Below are 12,652 nucleotides of genomic sequence, written 5' to 3'. Positions count from 1 at the left end.
CAAGGATAAAAGCAAAAGATAGGAAGGAGAAAAACAAAAGTGGCAGTCAGAGAAATCAACGGTTTAAATCAAACATGGCCACAGTAAATAATAATTCTAATAGGTCTAAGAGCGTTAAAAAAAAAGCCTGAAGGCTTTGTGTCTTAATGCGAGGAGCATTTGTAATAAGGTGGAAGAATTAGCTGCGCAAATAGAGGTAAACGAATATGAATTGATTGAGATTATGTAAACATGGCTCCAGGGTGGCCAAGGCTGGGAACTCAACATCCAGGGGTATTCAATATTCAGGAAAGATAGGCAAAAAGGAAAGGGAGGTGGGGTAGCATTGCTGGTTAAAGAAGGGATTAACACAATTGTAAGGGTATTAGCTCTGATGATGTGGAATCTGTATGGGTAGAACTGAGAAATACCAAGGGGCAGAAAACGTTAGTGGGAGTGGTATATAGACCTCCAAACAGTAATGCAGAGGTTGGGGATGGCATTAAAAGGGAAATTAGAGAAGCGTGCAATAAGGGCACAGCAGTCATCATGGGTGACTTTAATCTACATATAAATTGGGCTAACCAAATTAGTAACAATACTGTGGAGGAGGAATTCCTGGAGTGTTTATGGGATGGTTTCCTGGACCAATATGTCGAGGAACCAACCAGAGATCACGCCATCTTAGACTGGGTATTATGCAACGAGAAAGGATTAATTAGCAATCTTGTTGTACGAGGCCCCTTGGGTCAGAGCGATCATAATATGATCGAATTCTTCATTAAGATGGAGAATGAAGTAGTTGACTCAGAGACTAAGGTCCTGAATTTAAATAAAGGAAACTACAATGGCGTGAATTGGGTAGGATTGATTGGGGAATGTCACTCAAAGGGTTAACGGTGGATAGGCAATGGTAAACATTCAAAGACCGCATGGATGAACTACAACATTTGTTCATCCCAGTTTGGCATAAAAATAAAACAAAAATGGTGACTCAACCGTGGCTAACGAGGGAAATTAGGGATAGCATAAGATCCAAGGAGAGGACATATAAATTGGCCAGAAAAAGCAGTAAACCAGAGGATTGGGAGCAGTTTAGGATTCAACAAAGGAGGACAAAGGGATTAATTAAGAAAGGGAAAATAGAATATGAGAGTAAGCTTGCAGGGAACATAAAAACTGACTGTAAAAGCTTTTATAGATATGTGAAGAGAAAAAGATTGGTGAGGTCAAGCGTAGGTCCCTTGCAGTCAGAATCAGGGGAATTTATAATGGGGGAACAAAGAAATGGCAGACCAATTAAATACATATTTTGGTTCTGTCTTCACAAAGGAGGACACAAATAACCTCCCAGAGATGTCGGGGAACATAGGGTCTGATGAAAGGCAGGAACTGAAAGAAATCAGTATTTGTAGGGAAATGGTGTTAGGGAAATTGATGGGATTGAAGGCCGATAAATCCCCAGGGCCTGATAATCTACATCCTAGGGTACTTAAGGAAGTGGCCCTAGAAATAGTAGATGCATTACTGATCATCTTCCAACATTCGATGGAATCTGGAAAAGTACCCATGGATTGGAGGGTAGCTAATGTTACCCCACTGTTCAAAAAAGGTGGTAGAGAGAAAACGGGGAATTACAGACCGGTAAACCTGACATCGGTAGTGGGGAAAATGCTAGAGTCCATTATAAAAGATGTACTAGCAGAGCACTTGGAAAACAGTGACAGGATCAGACAAAGTCAACATGGATTTACAAAAGGTAAATCGTGCTTGACTAATCTACTGGAATTTTTTGAGGATGTAACTAGTAAAATAGATAAGGGAGAACCAGTGGATGTGGTGTATTTGGACTTTCAGAAGGCTTTCGATAAGGTCCCACATAAGATATTAGCGTGTAAAGTTAAGGCACATGGGATTGGGGGCAAGGTACTGACTTGGATAGAGAACTGGTTGGCAGATAGAAAGCAAAGAGTTGGAATAAACGGGTCTTTTTCCGAGTGGCAGGCAGTGACTAGTGGGGTACCACAGGGATCGGTCCTTGGACCCCAGCTATTCACAATATATATTAATGATCTAGACAAGGGAACTAGATGTAATATCTTCAAATTTGCAGACGACACAAAGCTGGATGGGCATGTGTGCTGTGAGGAGGATGCCGAGAAACTACAGGATGATTTGGACAGGTTGGGTGATTGGGCAGATGCATGGCAGATGCAGTGTAATGTGGATAAATGTGAGGTTATCCACTTTGGTGGCAAATACAGTGTTGCGTCCGTGTATAATAAGACACAGACTGCGGAGAACGGTACAACAGGTGTTTACTCAACGTGGCTCACACAGCAACTGATCTGTACAGATTACTACTCAGTGCAATGTACAGGTGTGGTCACTGCCGGTACTGCAGTATACATGAGCTTTAAAACATAGTTCCCCCCTTAAAGGTATATACATTACAATTCCTCCCCTTTTAGATTAACAGTACCATAACACTCATTTAACAATTAAATATCAAACTAATTACAATTAACACTTTTAACATGCAACATTAGCTGAAAATAGTCTATTTATATATTCAGTCCTTGGGGAGGCTTCCTGATCCTTTCTGGATAGCGCCTTTCCCGAGTGTCTTGCTCTTGGTGCGGAGGCGATTCTGGCCCCCTGTCGTCGGTTGGTTCATCAGCTTCCGATTATACTGTTTCTGGGGTAGATGCGACCTGTACATCGGGTTCATCACCAGGTACGTATGGGCGAGGCATGGGGTTGATTGTTCCTGTGACTCTAGGATCTGGTCAGCATGGCGTCTCACGATGCTCTCCCCAACGTCCACTGTGTACATTAGTGGGCCCTGCCGTGTGCATATCATTCCTGGCTGCCATTTTTCTGTTCGGTAGTCGCGGGCCAAGACTGGTTGCCCTACATTGAAGCTCCTTGTTGGCTTTTCATGGATGTGCTGGAATTGCTTACTCTCAACATCTCTTCGTACGTTTGGTCTGAGCAAATCCAGGTGAGATCTTAACCTTCGGTTAAAGAACATCATGGCTGGGGCCTGGTTGGTGACTGCATGTGTCGCATTCCGGTAGGCAAACAGGAAATTGTCCACCTTGTGCTGCAGTGGAATGTTGTCATTGTACATAGCTTTTATTGCTTTCTTAAAGGTTTGTACGAACCTCTCAGCCAATCCATTTGTGGCTGGATGATACGGGGCGGATGTGTAATGCCTTACCCCATTCTTTTTCAAGAACCTCCGGAACTCTTCGGACACAAACTGTGGTCCGTTGTCGGAGCAAATCTGTTCTGGCAAGCCATTCCTGGCAAAAATGGTCCGTAGCACTGGAATAGTTTTCTCCCTGGTGGTGGAGGACATTTTGATGACCTCAGGCCATTTCGAGTGCGCATCCATGACTATTAAAAACATTGAGTCCATGAATGGACCAGCAAAATCAATATGCACCCGTTGCCATGGAGATAAGGGCCACTCCCATGGGTGTAGAGGGGCCTGTGGTGGTGCATTTTGGACTTTCTGGCATCCTGAGCAGCTCTTGGTCAGGTCCTCGATTTGTTTATCGATTCCCGGCCACCACACATAAGCCCTGGCTAGGCTTTTCATTTTTACCCCTCCCAGGTGACCCTCATGAAGTTCATTGAGCACTCTATCCCTTAACTTGGGTGGAATTACCACTCGGGATCCACACATCAAGGTCCCCCGGCACACTGACAGCTGTTCTCTCCTTGTCGAGAATGCTGGCAACAGTGAGTCGCCATGTGCTGGTCATCCCTTCACTGTCAAATCATATACCTGAGACAGTGTCGGGTCATTTCGGGTTTCCTTTTCGATACAAGCATTAGTTACCGGTAGGTATTCAACTATAGTCGAATGGAATATTTCGACAGGATCCACTGCTGGTGCTTCCTCCGCAGTAGGCAGTGGCAGGCGTGATAGCCCATCAGCATTTCCATGCTGTTTCGTGCCCTTATATTCAATCTCATAGTGGTGCGCCCCTAGAAAAGTGACCATCTTTGTAGTCGTTACGCAGTCATCACCGGAACGCCCTTCTTCGGATTAAAAATGGAGACAAGAGGCTGGTGATCAGTCAGCAAGGTGAATTTCTGCCCGTGCAGATAGTGATTGAACTTTTTCACTCCCCACACTAGGCTGAGGGCCTCCCTGTCAATCTGGGCGTAGTTACGCTCGGCTGAGGCTAGTGATCGTGACACAAAGGCTATTGGCCTCTCTGAGCCGTCAGAGAATTTGTGCAATAGCACCGCTCCAATGCCGTAGGGTGATGCATCACATGCGAACCGAATTGGTAATGTCGGGTTGTAATGGGCCAATACCTCTTTCGATGTGATTAGTGTTTTGCTCTTCTGGAAAGCTCGTCTACATTCGTCACTCCACTTCCATGGCACCCCAGTTTGCAATAGGGTGTTCAGTGGGTGTAGTATTGTAGACAAATTTGGCAAGAACTTATGGTAGTAGTTTACCAGCCCGAGGAACAACCTCAGTTGTGACACATTTTCCGGTGCTGGAGCCTTGACTACTGCCTCAATCTTCTCTGGGGACTTATGTAACCCCTCTTTATCGATAACGTGGCCACAATACGAGATCTGTTTTCTAAAAAACTCGCATTTGGGGCGGTTAGCTCGGAGCCCATATTCCTGCAATCTAGTGAGCACCTGCTCCAGGTTGGCAAGGTGATCACTGTCATTTTCGCCCGTGACCAGGATGTCGTCCAAATAACACTGGGTCCCTGGGATCCCTTGCAGGACCTGTTCCATTGCCCTCTGCCAAATAGCTGGAGCTGATGCTACCCCGAATACCAGCCGGTTGTATTGGTAGAGACCTTTATGGGTGTTGATTGTGAGGTATTAATTTGATGCTTCTTCTACCTCCATTTGCAGATACGCCTGGGCCAGATCAATCTTAGTGAAGCGTTTCCCTCCAGATAGCGAGGCGAAAATATCTTCAATCCGCGGAAGTGGATATTGTACGGTGTGAAGGACCGGGTTCACTGTTACCTTAAAGTCCCCACAGATGCGAACCTTCCTTGGTTCCCCAGGCGTGCTGCTCAACGACTTTTTCATCACAGGGACGATGGGTGTAGCCCACTTGCTCCAGTCTACCTTGGACAGTACACCTGAACGTTCCAGACTCTCCAGCTCTGCTTCGATGGCTGGGCGGATCGCATAAGGTGCCGGTCTGGCCTTAAAAAATTTTGGGCTTGCGTTTTCTTCAATTTTAATCGTCGCTGTCATGCCTGTTAGTGTTCCGAGTCCTTGCTGGAACACTTCTTTCGCGTCAGTTAGGATCTTTGACAGTCGCCCAGGTGTGACGTCATCATCCTTTTTGTCAGCCACAGTCAGTGCCTGTATGGAATGCCAATCCAGTTGTATTTTCCGGATCCATTCACATCCCAGTAATGGTGGTCCTCCATCTTGCAATACATACAGGTCTAGTTTTGGTGTTTCCTTACCGTTATATATAATGGTCACCCTTATTTTTCCTTTGGGGTAGACTTATTGCCCCGTGTACGTCTTCAAAATAATTTTTGTGTCTCTCAAGGGTATGTGTGAGAATAGCCGCTCGTAGTCCCGTCGGTTTATGACTGTTAGGGCTGATCCTGTGTCCAATTCCATCTTTACCTGGACTCCTGCTAACTTGAGAGTGACCCAAATGGTTCGGTGATCCTCCGTTGTGATCACATTATGTAGTTTCAGACAACTCAGTTCCCTGCTTTCGGAGTCGTTATCACTCTTTTGTTCATCTGAACTATTCTCCGTCATCTTATGTACCTTCTGGTACTTTCCTTTGGTAGGTTTCTTACTGCTGGTTTTCTTTCCCAACCTGCAGACTCGTGCTATGTGTCCTACTTTTCCACACTGTCTGCACACTTTGTCTTTGAACCAGCATTCATTCTGGTCGTGTGTTGTTCTGCCGCAGCGATAGCACTTCTCTGTTCCATATGACATTTCGTTTGTGCCATATTCTTGCGGTCTCTGTTGTATCTCTGCAGCGCCTCATGCTGCTGCTTCATATGATACCGCAATGCTGAAAGCCTTTTCCAGCGTAAGGTCCTTTTCAGATAAAAGCCGTTTCTGGGTTCCTTCACTTTGAAGCCCAGATACAAACTTGCCCCTTAAGGTATCTGCCAGTCCCGCTCCAAACTGGCAGTGTTTCGATAGTTTGCGCAGTTCTGTTAAATAATCAGCTTTGCTTTCATCCTTATGCTGATTCCGTTTGTGAAACTTGAATCTTTCTGCTATCAGCAGCGGTGTGGGGTTTAAATGTTCCTGTAGTATTGTTACTATGTCTTCAAAACTCTTTTCCATTGGCTTCGTTGGGGTTACTAGATTTCGTAATAAACCATACGTCTTTGCACCCATTAAATTTAACAATACCGACGCTTTCTTGTCATCTGATACCTCATTTGACTTGCAGTACACCTCTATTCGTTCGACATATGTAGTCCAATCTTCGACTTCATTGTCAAATGCGGTGATACTGCCACTCTTCGGCATTTTGGGTGTGGTTTAAAATGGCGTCTCCCAATGGCTTAAAATGGCGTCTTCCGCGCTTTCCTTCCTCCCCCGCTGCTGCCAACGCCGCTCCCAGCGGTTCTCGTGGCAATAGCGGTGCCCTGTAGGTTTTGCGCGCTTCTCCTGCACTGCTGCCAACGCCGCTCTCGGCGGTCCTCGTGGCAATGGCGGCGCCTCGCGGGTTTCTGCGTGTCTCTCTCTCCCTCTCTTCGACGCTGCTCGGCCCCTGAACACCGGCTGCGCCCTGTGCGCTCTGCCCTCTCTCTCTCTCCCCCGTCGACGCTGCTCGGCCCTTTGCTGTGCCGCTCGGTCGGGCTCTGGCCCGCCGCTGTCCGGGAAGGGTCTGCGCACTACCTGTTGCCAGCCCGTTTCGCTGGACCACCTCGACTGGAAAGCCAAGCCTGGCTCTCGACAGCCTCCCCCGCAATTCTTGAGTCTCTGTTGGATGACTGGGCGGTTGCCCGTGGTCGACGCCCGAGTCTCTGGCCTTGACCTCCAATCCACTGATCTCCAGGAACGAATCCCCGGGAGGTGATGCAGAGTTGCAGGTAGGTTCGAACCTGCCTCGTCGCCAATGTTGCGTCCGTGTATAAGACACAGACTGCGGAGAATGGTACAACAGGTGTTTACTCAACGTGGCTCACACTGCAACTGATCTGTACAGATTACTACTCAGTGTTATATACAGGTGTGGTCACTGCCAGTACTGCAGTATACATGAGCTGTAAAACATAGTTCCCCCCTTAAAGGTATATACATTACATACAGGAAGGCAGATTATTATCTGAATGGCAATAGATTGGGAGAAGGGGAAGTGCAACGAGACCTGGGTGTGCTTGTGCACCAGTCGCTGAAGGTAAGTATGCAGGTGCAGCAGGCGGTTAAGAAGGCAAATGGTATGTTGGCCTTCATAGCGAGAGGGTTTGAGTACAGGAACAAGGATGCCTTGCTGCAGTTGTACAGGGCCTTGGTGAGACCACATCTTGAGTATTGTATGCAGTTTTGGTCGCCTTATCTGAGGAAGGATATTCTTGCCATGGAAGGAGTTCAGCGAAAATTCACCAGGCTGATACCTGGGATGGCAGGAATGACGTATGAGGAGAGATTGGGACAATTGGGCTTGTACTCGCTGGAGTTTAGAAGAATGAAAGGGGATCTCATTGAAACTTATAAAATTCTGGCAGGACTGGACAGACTAGATGCAGGGAGGATGTTCCCGATGGTCGGGGAGTCCAGAACCAGGGGTCACAGTCTAAGGATAAGGGGTAGGCCTTTTAGGACAAAAATGAGGAGGAATTTCTTCACCCAGAGAGTGGTGAACCTGTGGAATTCTCTACCACAGAAGGCAGTAGAGGCCAATACATTAAATATATTCAAGAAGGAGTTGGATATATTTCTTAAGGCTAAAGGGATCAAGGGGTATGGGGAGAAAACAGAGACCGGGTACTGAATTTGGATGATCAGCCATGATCGCATTGAATGGCGGAGCAGGCTCGAGGGGCCGAATGGCCTACTCCTGCTCCTATCTTCTATGTTTCTATGTTTCTATATCAGTCTGCACAGAGCCACACTTACTAACAAATTCCATTGATGATGTAACCTGAGCAGGTCCTTGTTTAGTGCAGAGATCCAAAATGATGGGACTGTATGGAGCAGGAAAATACCTCACACCCCTCAAAGGTCTCACACAATGCAGGAAGTTGTTTACACTTATTTTCAGTATCTAAACGGATAGAATACTATATAAAGAAAGCATTTCTGCAGCGCCTTTCACGACCTCAGGACATTCCAAAGCGCATTAAGTCAATTAAGTACTTTTTTAAGTGTAGTCACTGTTGCAATATATTGAACTACCTCCTCCCTGCTCTTACTTTCTCCTTCGTATGTACAACGTGTGTATGCACTGAATCCATGCTCAGGGGAAATGACTTATAAAACGAATATATATCCTAGGTGTGAAGGGAGACATTGGAGAATGCTGTCATTTAATCATGTGCCTGGGTACTTAGAATAACCTTATTTACTTGCCAATCTTGGCTATTGTTATAACCACCTTTAGAACTTACAGAGAAATACCTCCATTGTTTTGAACATGTGTAATTATTTGCTTTATTTATTTTACCTGCTGTTGTCAACCACCGTGTTATGATTAATGTGTGTTTAAGTAGAGCTTATGATTCATTCCTGAAATGTGACACTATGCACCTGATATGCAAATCTCAGAAACAACACATTGCAATCTTACCCATTATGATTATGCATTTTTCTTTTTCTCAATTTGCTTCCTTTTAAGACTTGTTTGATTCTCTCAAGTTCTTGTCACCCTCCTAACCATGTGTACATTATTATGTCCTTTTACCCTCAATCACCTTTTAGATCAGTAACAGTTTTCTATTTAGCAGTTTGAACATCATTCAACCCATTAGCTTCCTGTCGGTGGTTGGCATACCTGTTGATATTCTGCCCCTCCCCCTCCCCCTTTTCCCAGCCTTACTGAAATGCCTGCTTCTCTTTCACTCTTCCGATGGTACACACCCAAAGTGTTATGTAACCTGTATTTTCTTTATACAGGTACTCACTGACCTGCTGTGTATTTCTAACATTTTATTTTTTCACCAATTATGCTTTTTCTATTCACATTACAACAGTGACTACACTCCAAAAGTACTTCATTGGCTGTAAAGCGCTTTGGGACGTCCAGTGGTCGTGATAGGTGCTATATAAACGCAAGTCTTTCTTTCTTTATTCCTTCTAGATTTTCCACAGTTTGTTTTTGACTAGATGTCCCTCCTACCATGGCAGGTAACTCATTTCCAGGCCTTCAGCTATGCCATTCTAAACAGGTTAGTGCACACTTGATTTATTGTTCAGTTTTACCTCCACACTCACCCTCATCCTGATGTGTCTGTCACCCCAACCTCACCACTCTGCCTTCCCAAGCCTACTCATGCACATCATTCCTCACAACAACCAACCTTGCAGGTCCACCCATCCCTCTCTGTCTATGCACCTACTCACATCCCCATCTGACTAACCACCATTGACACTCACCCTCATCCTAATGCAATCATAGCAAGTAACACCACAGAAGAAGTCCTCTTCTTTCCCTCCTTGCAGGAGAAGAGATAACAATAGGGAGAGGCAAAGAACCGGAGGTGGCCCTCCAGACTTCAGTCAATTGACTCCATTGGAGGAGGAGGCCCTAGAGATCTCTGGAGTTGCAGAGCTGCTGGCGGTGGGAGACAGAGAGAGGGGGACCTCCCAGCAACTTGGTGAGAGAATTAAATCTCATACAGCCACGTGGCAGGAGTGTGATGGGATACTCTCCACTTGCCTGGATGAGTGCAGCTCCAACAACACTCAAGAAGCTCAACACCATCCAGGACAAAGCAGCCCACTTGGTTGGCACCCCTCAACCACCTTAATCATTCACTCCCTCCACCACCGGCGTACCGTGGCTGCAGTGTGTACCATCACAAGATGCACTGCAGCAACTCGCCAAGGCTTCTTCGGCAGCAACTCCCAAACCCGCGACCTCTTCCACCTAGAAAGACAAGGGCAGCAGGCGCATGGGAACACCACCACTTCCAAGTTCCCCTCCAAGTCACACACCATCCTGACTTGGAAGTATATCGCCGATCCTTCATCATCACTGGGTCAAAATCCTGGGAATCCCTCCCTAACAGCACTGTGGGAGTACCTTCACCACACGGACTGCAGTGGTTCAAGAAGGCGGTTCACCACCACCTTCTCAAGGGCAATTAGGGATGGGCAATAAATGTTGGCCTGGCCAGTGACGCCCACATTCCATGAACGGATAAAAAAAAAGGCAAGTATAAATTTATGTGGTGAGTATCCCTTTAAGTAGCGCTTGAAATCAACATCAACGCCATGTTTAGTCCCAAACAGCTGGTTGCTGTTAGGAGAGGGCGTTAGTTGAAGCGCTAGCCGCCAAAATGAGCACTAGCAGGTAGTCAGCTGATTAACAATCCTCGGGGCGACTGTTCCTAGCGCTGCCTTCAACTCCTTTACCAAGAGGCTAAACCAGCATTTCAGCTTAAGACCCCATCATGGCCACCACTTTAGCACCTAAAGTATTTGTCAAAAATCTCCCCCCCGCCCCCCCCGCCAATGTCTTCTGTAGAGGCCATGAGAAAACTCTGCACATCAAACTTCTCTTCTGTTTATTACCATAATACAATTGAATAAATTGTCTGACATGAGTTGCATGGGACAGTTATCCAACAGGCCAATTTAGTATGAATCAAGGATGAAGGGTGTTCCTGACAGCAACTTCCCGGTATTTGCAGTAGGAATTTCCGGTCAGGTATGAGAAAATTATTGGCCCAGAAATTCGGGTCTCCACGGGTGAGTACGCATGGGGTACTCACCCGTAGGCCCAATGGAAGTGCCGGTTTCCTGCATGCACTGCGCATGCGCGGGAAACCGGCACTTCCGTTCCCCTGAACGAAGGGGTTCAGAGGTCGAACACGTGCGCAGGAGAGGCTGCACGTGCGCATCAAACTTAGGTTTTTTTTACAGGTTTTCCTGGGAGGGTAAGTCTGCAGAAGTTAGACATATAAAAAGCAGGCGTAAGGCCTGCTTTTTACAAGGTAAGTGGTGAATTAATTAAAATTATAACATTTTTTCCACAGGTTTATTATTTTTAAATACTTTAAAGCAAGGTAAGTTTATTTTTAGCCCCGTTAGAAAATAAAACTATTTTTTTCAAAAATTTAAATTATTGTTTAAAATAGTTATTTCATGTAATTTATAGTTTATTTAAAAAATGTGATTTTTAAAAAATGTATTTGAAGATTTAGTGCTATTTTGGGGCCGTAGTATTTATAAGTTTTGACAGCTCTTCCTGTCAATCTTATGAATGGAGCATTCCCTGCTCCGATTGGCTCCCCATGGCCCACGTGATCCCAGGGGACGCATCGAACTAACTGCGCCCCTGGGATATGTAAGCACTGCGCGTCGGCAGCTGGACCAGGCCCCGGATCGGAATTCCACGCGGGCCCACAGCTCAGCGGCTGGCGTGCAAGGTAAGTGCAGGTCAGGGACTTACACCCGCGGGAAGCCCCCGACCCGAATTTCTGGGCCATTATGTTTGTAGCCTGCACTCCATAAATTAAAATGGCTGTGATGCAATTTAATTTGTCAGTCGAACGTGGATGGAAGGAAATTACATAGAAACATAGAAACATAGAAGATAGGAGCAGGAGTAGGCCATTCGGCCCCCTCGAGCCTGCTCCGCCATTTAATGAGGTCATGGCTGATCATCCAAATTCACTACCCTGTCCCTGCTTTCTCCCCATACCCCTTGATCCCTTTAGCCTTAAGAAATATATCTAACTCCTTCTTGAATATATTTAATGAATTGGCCTCAACTGCCTTCTGTGGTAGAGAATTCCACAGGTTCACCACTCTCTGGGTGAAGAAATTCCTCCTCATCTCAGTCCTAAATGGCCTACCTCTTATCCTTAGACTGTGAACCCTGGTTCTGGACTCCCCCGCCAACAGGAACATCCTTCCTGCATCTAGGCTGTCTAGTCCTGTTAGAATTTTATAAGTTTCAATGAGATTACATCCTAAGTGAACTTAATCTGTCCTTAAAGCGAGAGTCTCATATGACAGTTGGCATTTCAAAATGAAAAACTTTCTCATTCTTTACTTACCAGCTAAGTTCTTCTGTTCAATATTAATTAGCCCCTCATACAAGCCCTTGACTGGGTTCGTGCCAGTTAAAAGGATTCCGTGCAGCCAGACCAGCAACACCCTGTGACCATGTTCCTTATAACTTTTTGTTCCTAAACAGAAATAAATGTTCATAAACAATCCCCAACAATCTGTCTGAATAGGAGCAAGCTTTACAATGCAAGCCTTGAGCCTCACTCACTTACATGAAGATGTTACCTTGTGAGTAAACATCTACGTGCCCAGTGTGACATCACAAGCTAATATATTTGGTAATTAAAATCAACTAGACGGCAAGATTTAAAAACGAAAACATTTTCAAAAGAAATCCTTTAGACATTAGCCGAAGCACAACTGAAGAATGAACCTGAGCTTTGCCTGGTTAATGCCTGACCAGCCAAAGAATAACATAATGAAGTATATCCCATTTATTTTATAA

The 12,652-nt window shown here is 45.7% G+C and overlaps 1 protein-coding gene across 1 annotated transcript in view; it reads right to left on the bottom strand.

The window, feature by feature from the left end:
- LOC147124623 (ankyrin repeat and death domain-containing protein 1A-like) overlaps positions 1–12,652 on the bottom strand; it is a 161,037-nt gene that overhangs the window by 22,394 nt on the left and 125,991 nt on the right. Inside the window, exon 14 of the mRNA XM_085990617.1 lies at positions 12,195–12,326. Within this exon, the coding sequence (XP_085846743.1) occupies positions 12,195–12,326 (132 nt within the window). The remainder of the gene's footprint in view (positions 1–12,194; positions 12,327–12,652) is intronic.

The sequence above is a fragment of the Somniosus microcephalus genome, chromosome 1, assembly GCF_052327205.1.
Source record: "Somniosus microcephalus isolate GS21.2 chromosome 1, FLI_Smic_1.0, whole genome shotgun sequence".
Classification (NCBI taxonomy): domain Eukaryota; kingdom Metazoa; phylum Chordata; class Chondrichthyes; order Squaliformes; family Somniosidae; genus Somniosus; species Somniosus microcephalus.
This window is presented reverse-complemented; position numbering and strand designations above follow the sequence as displayed.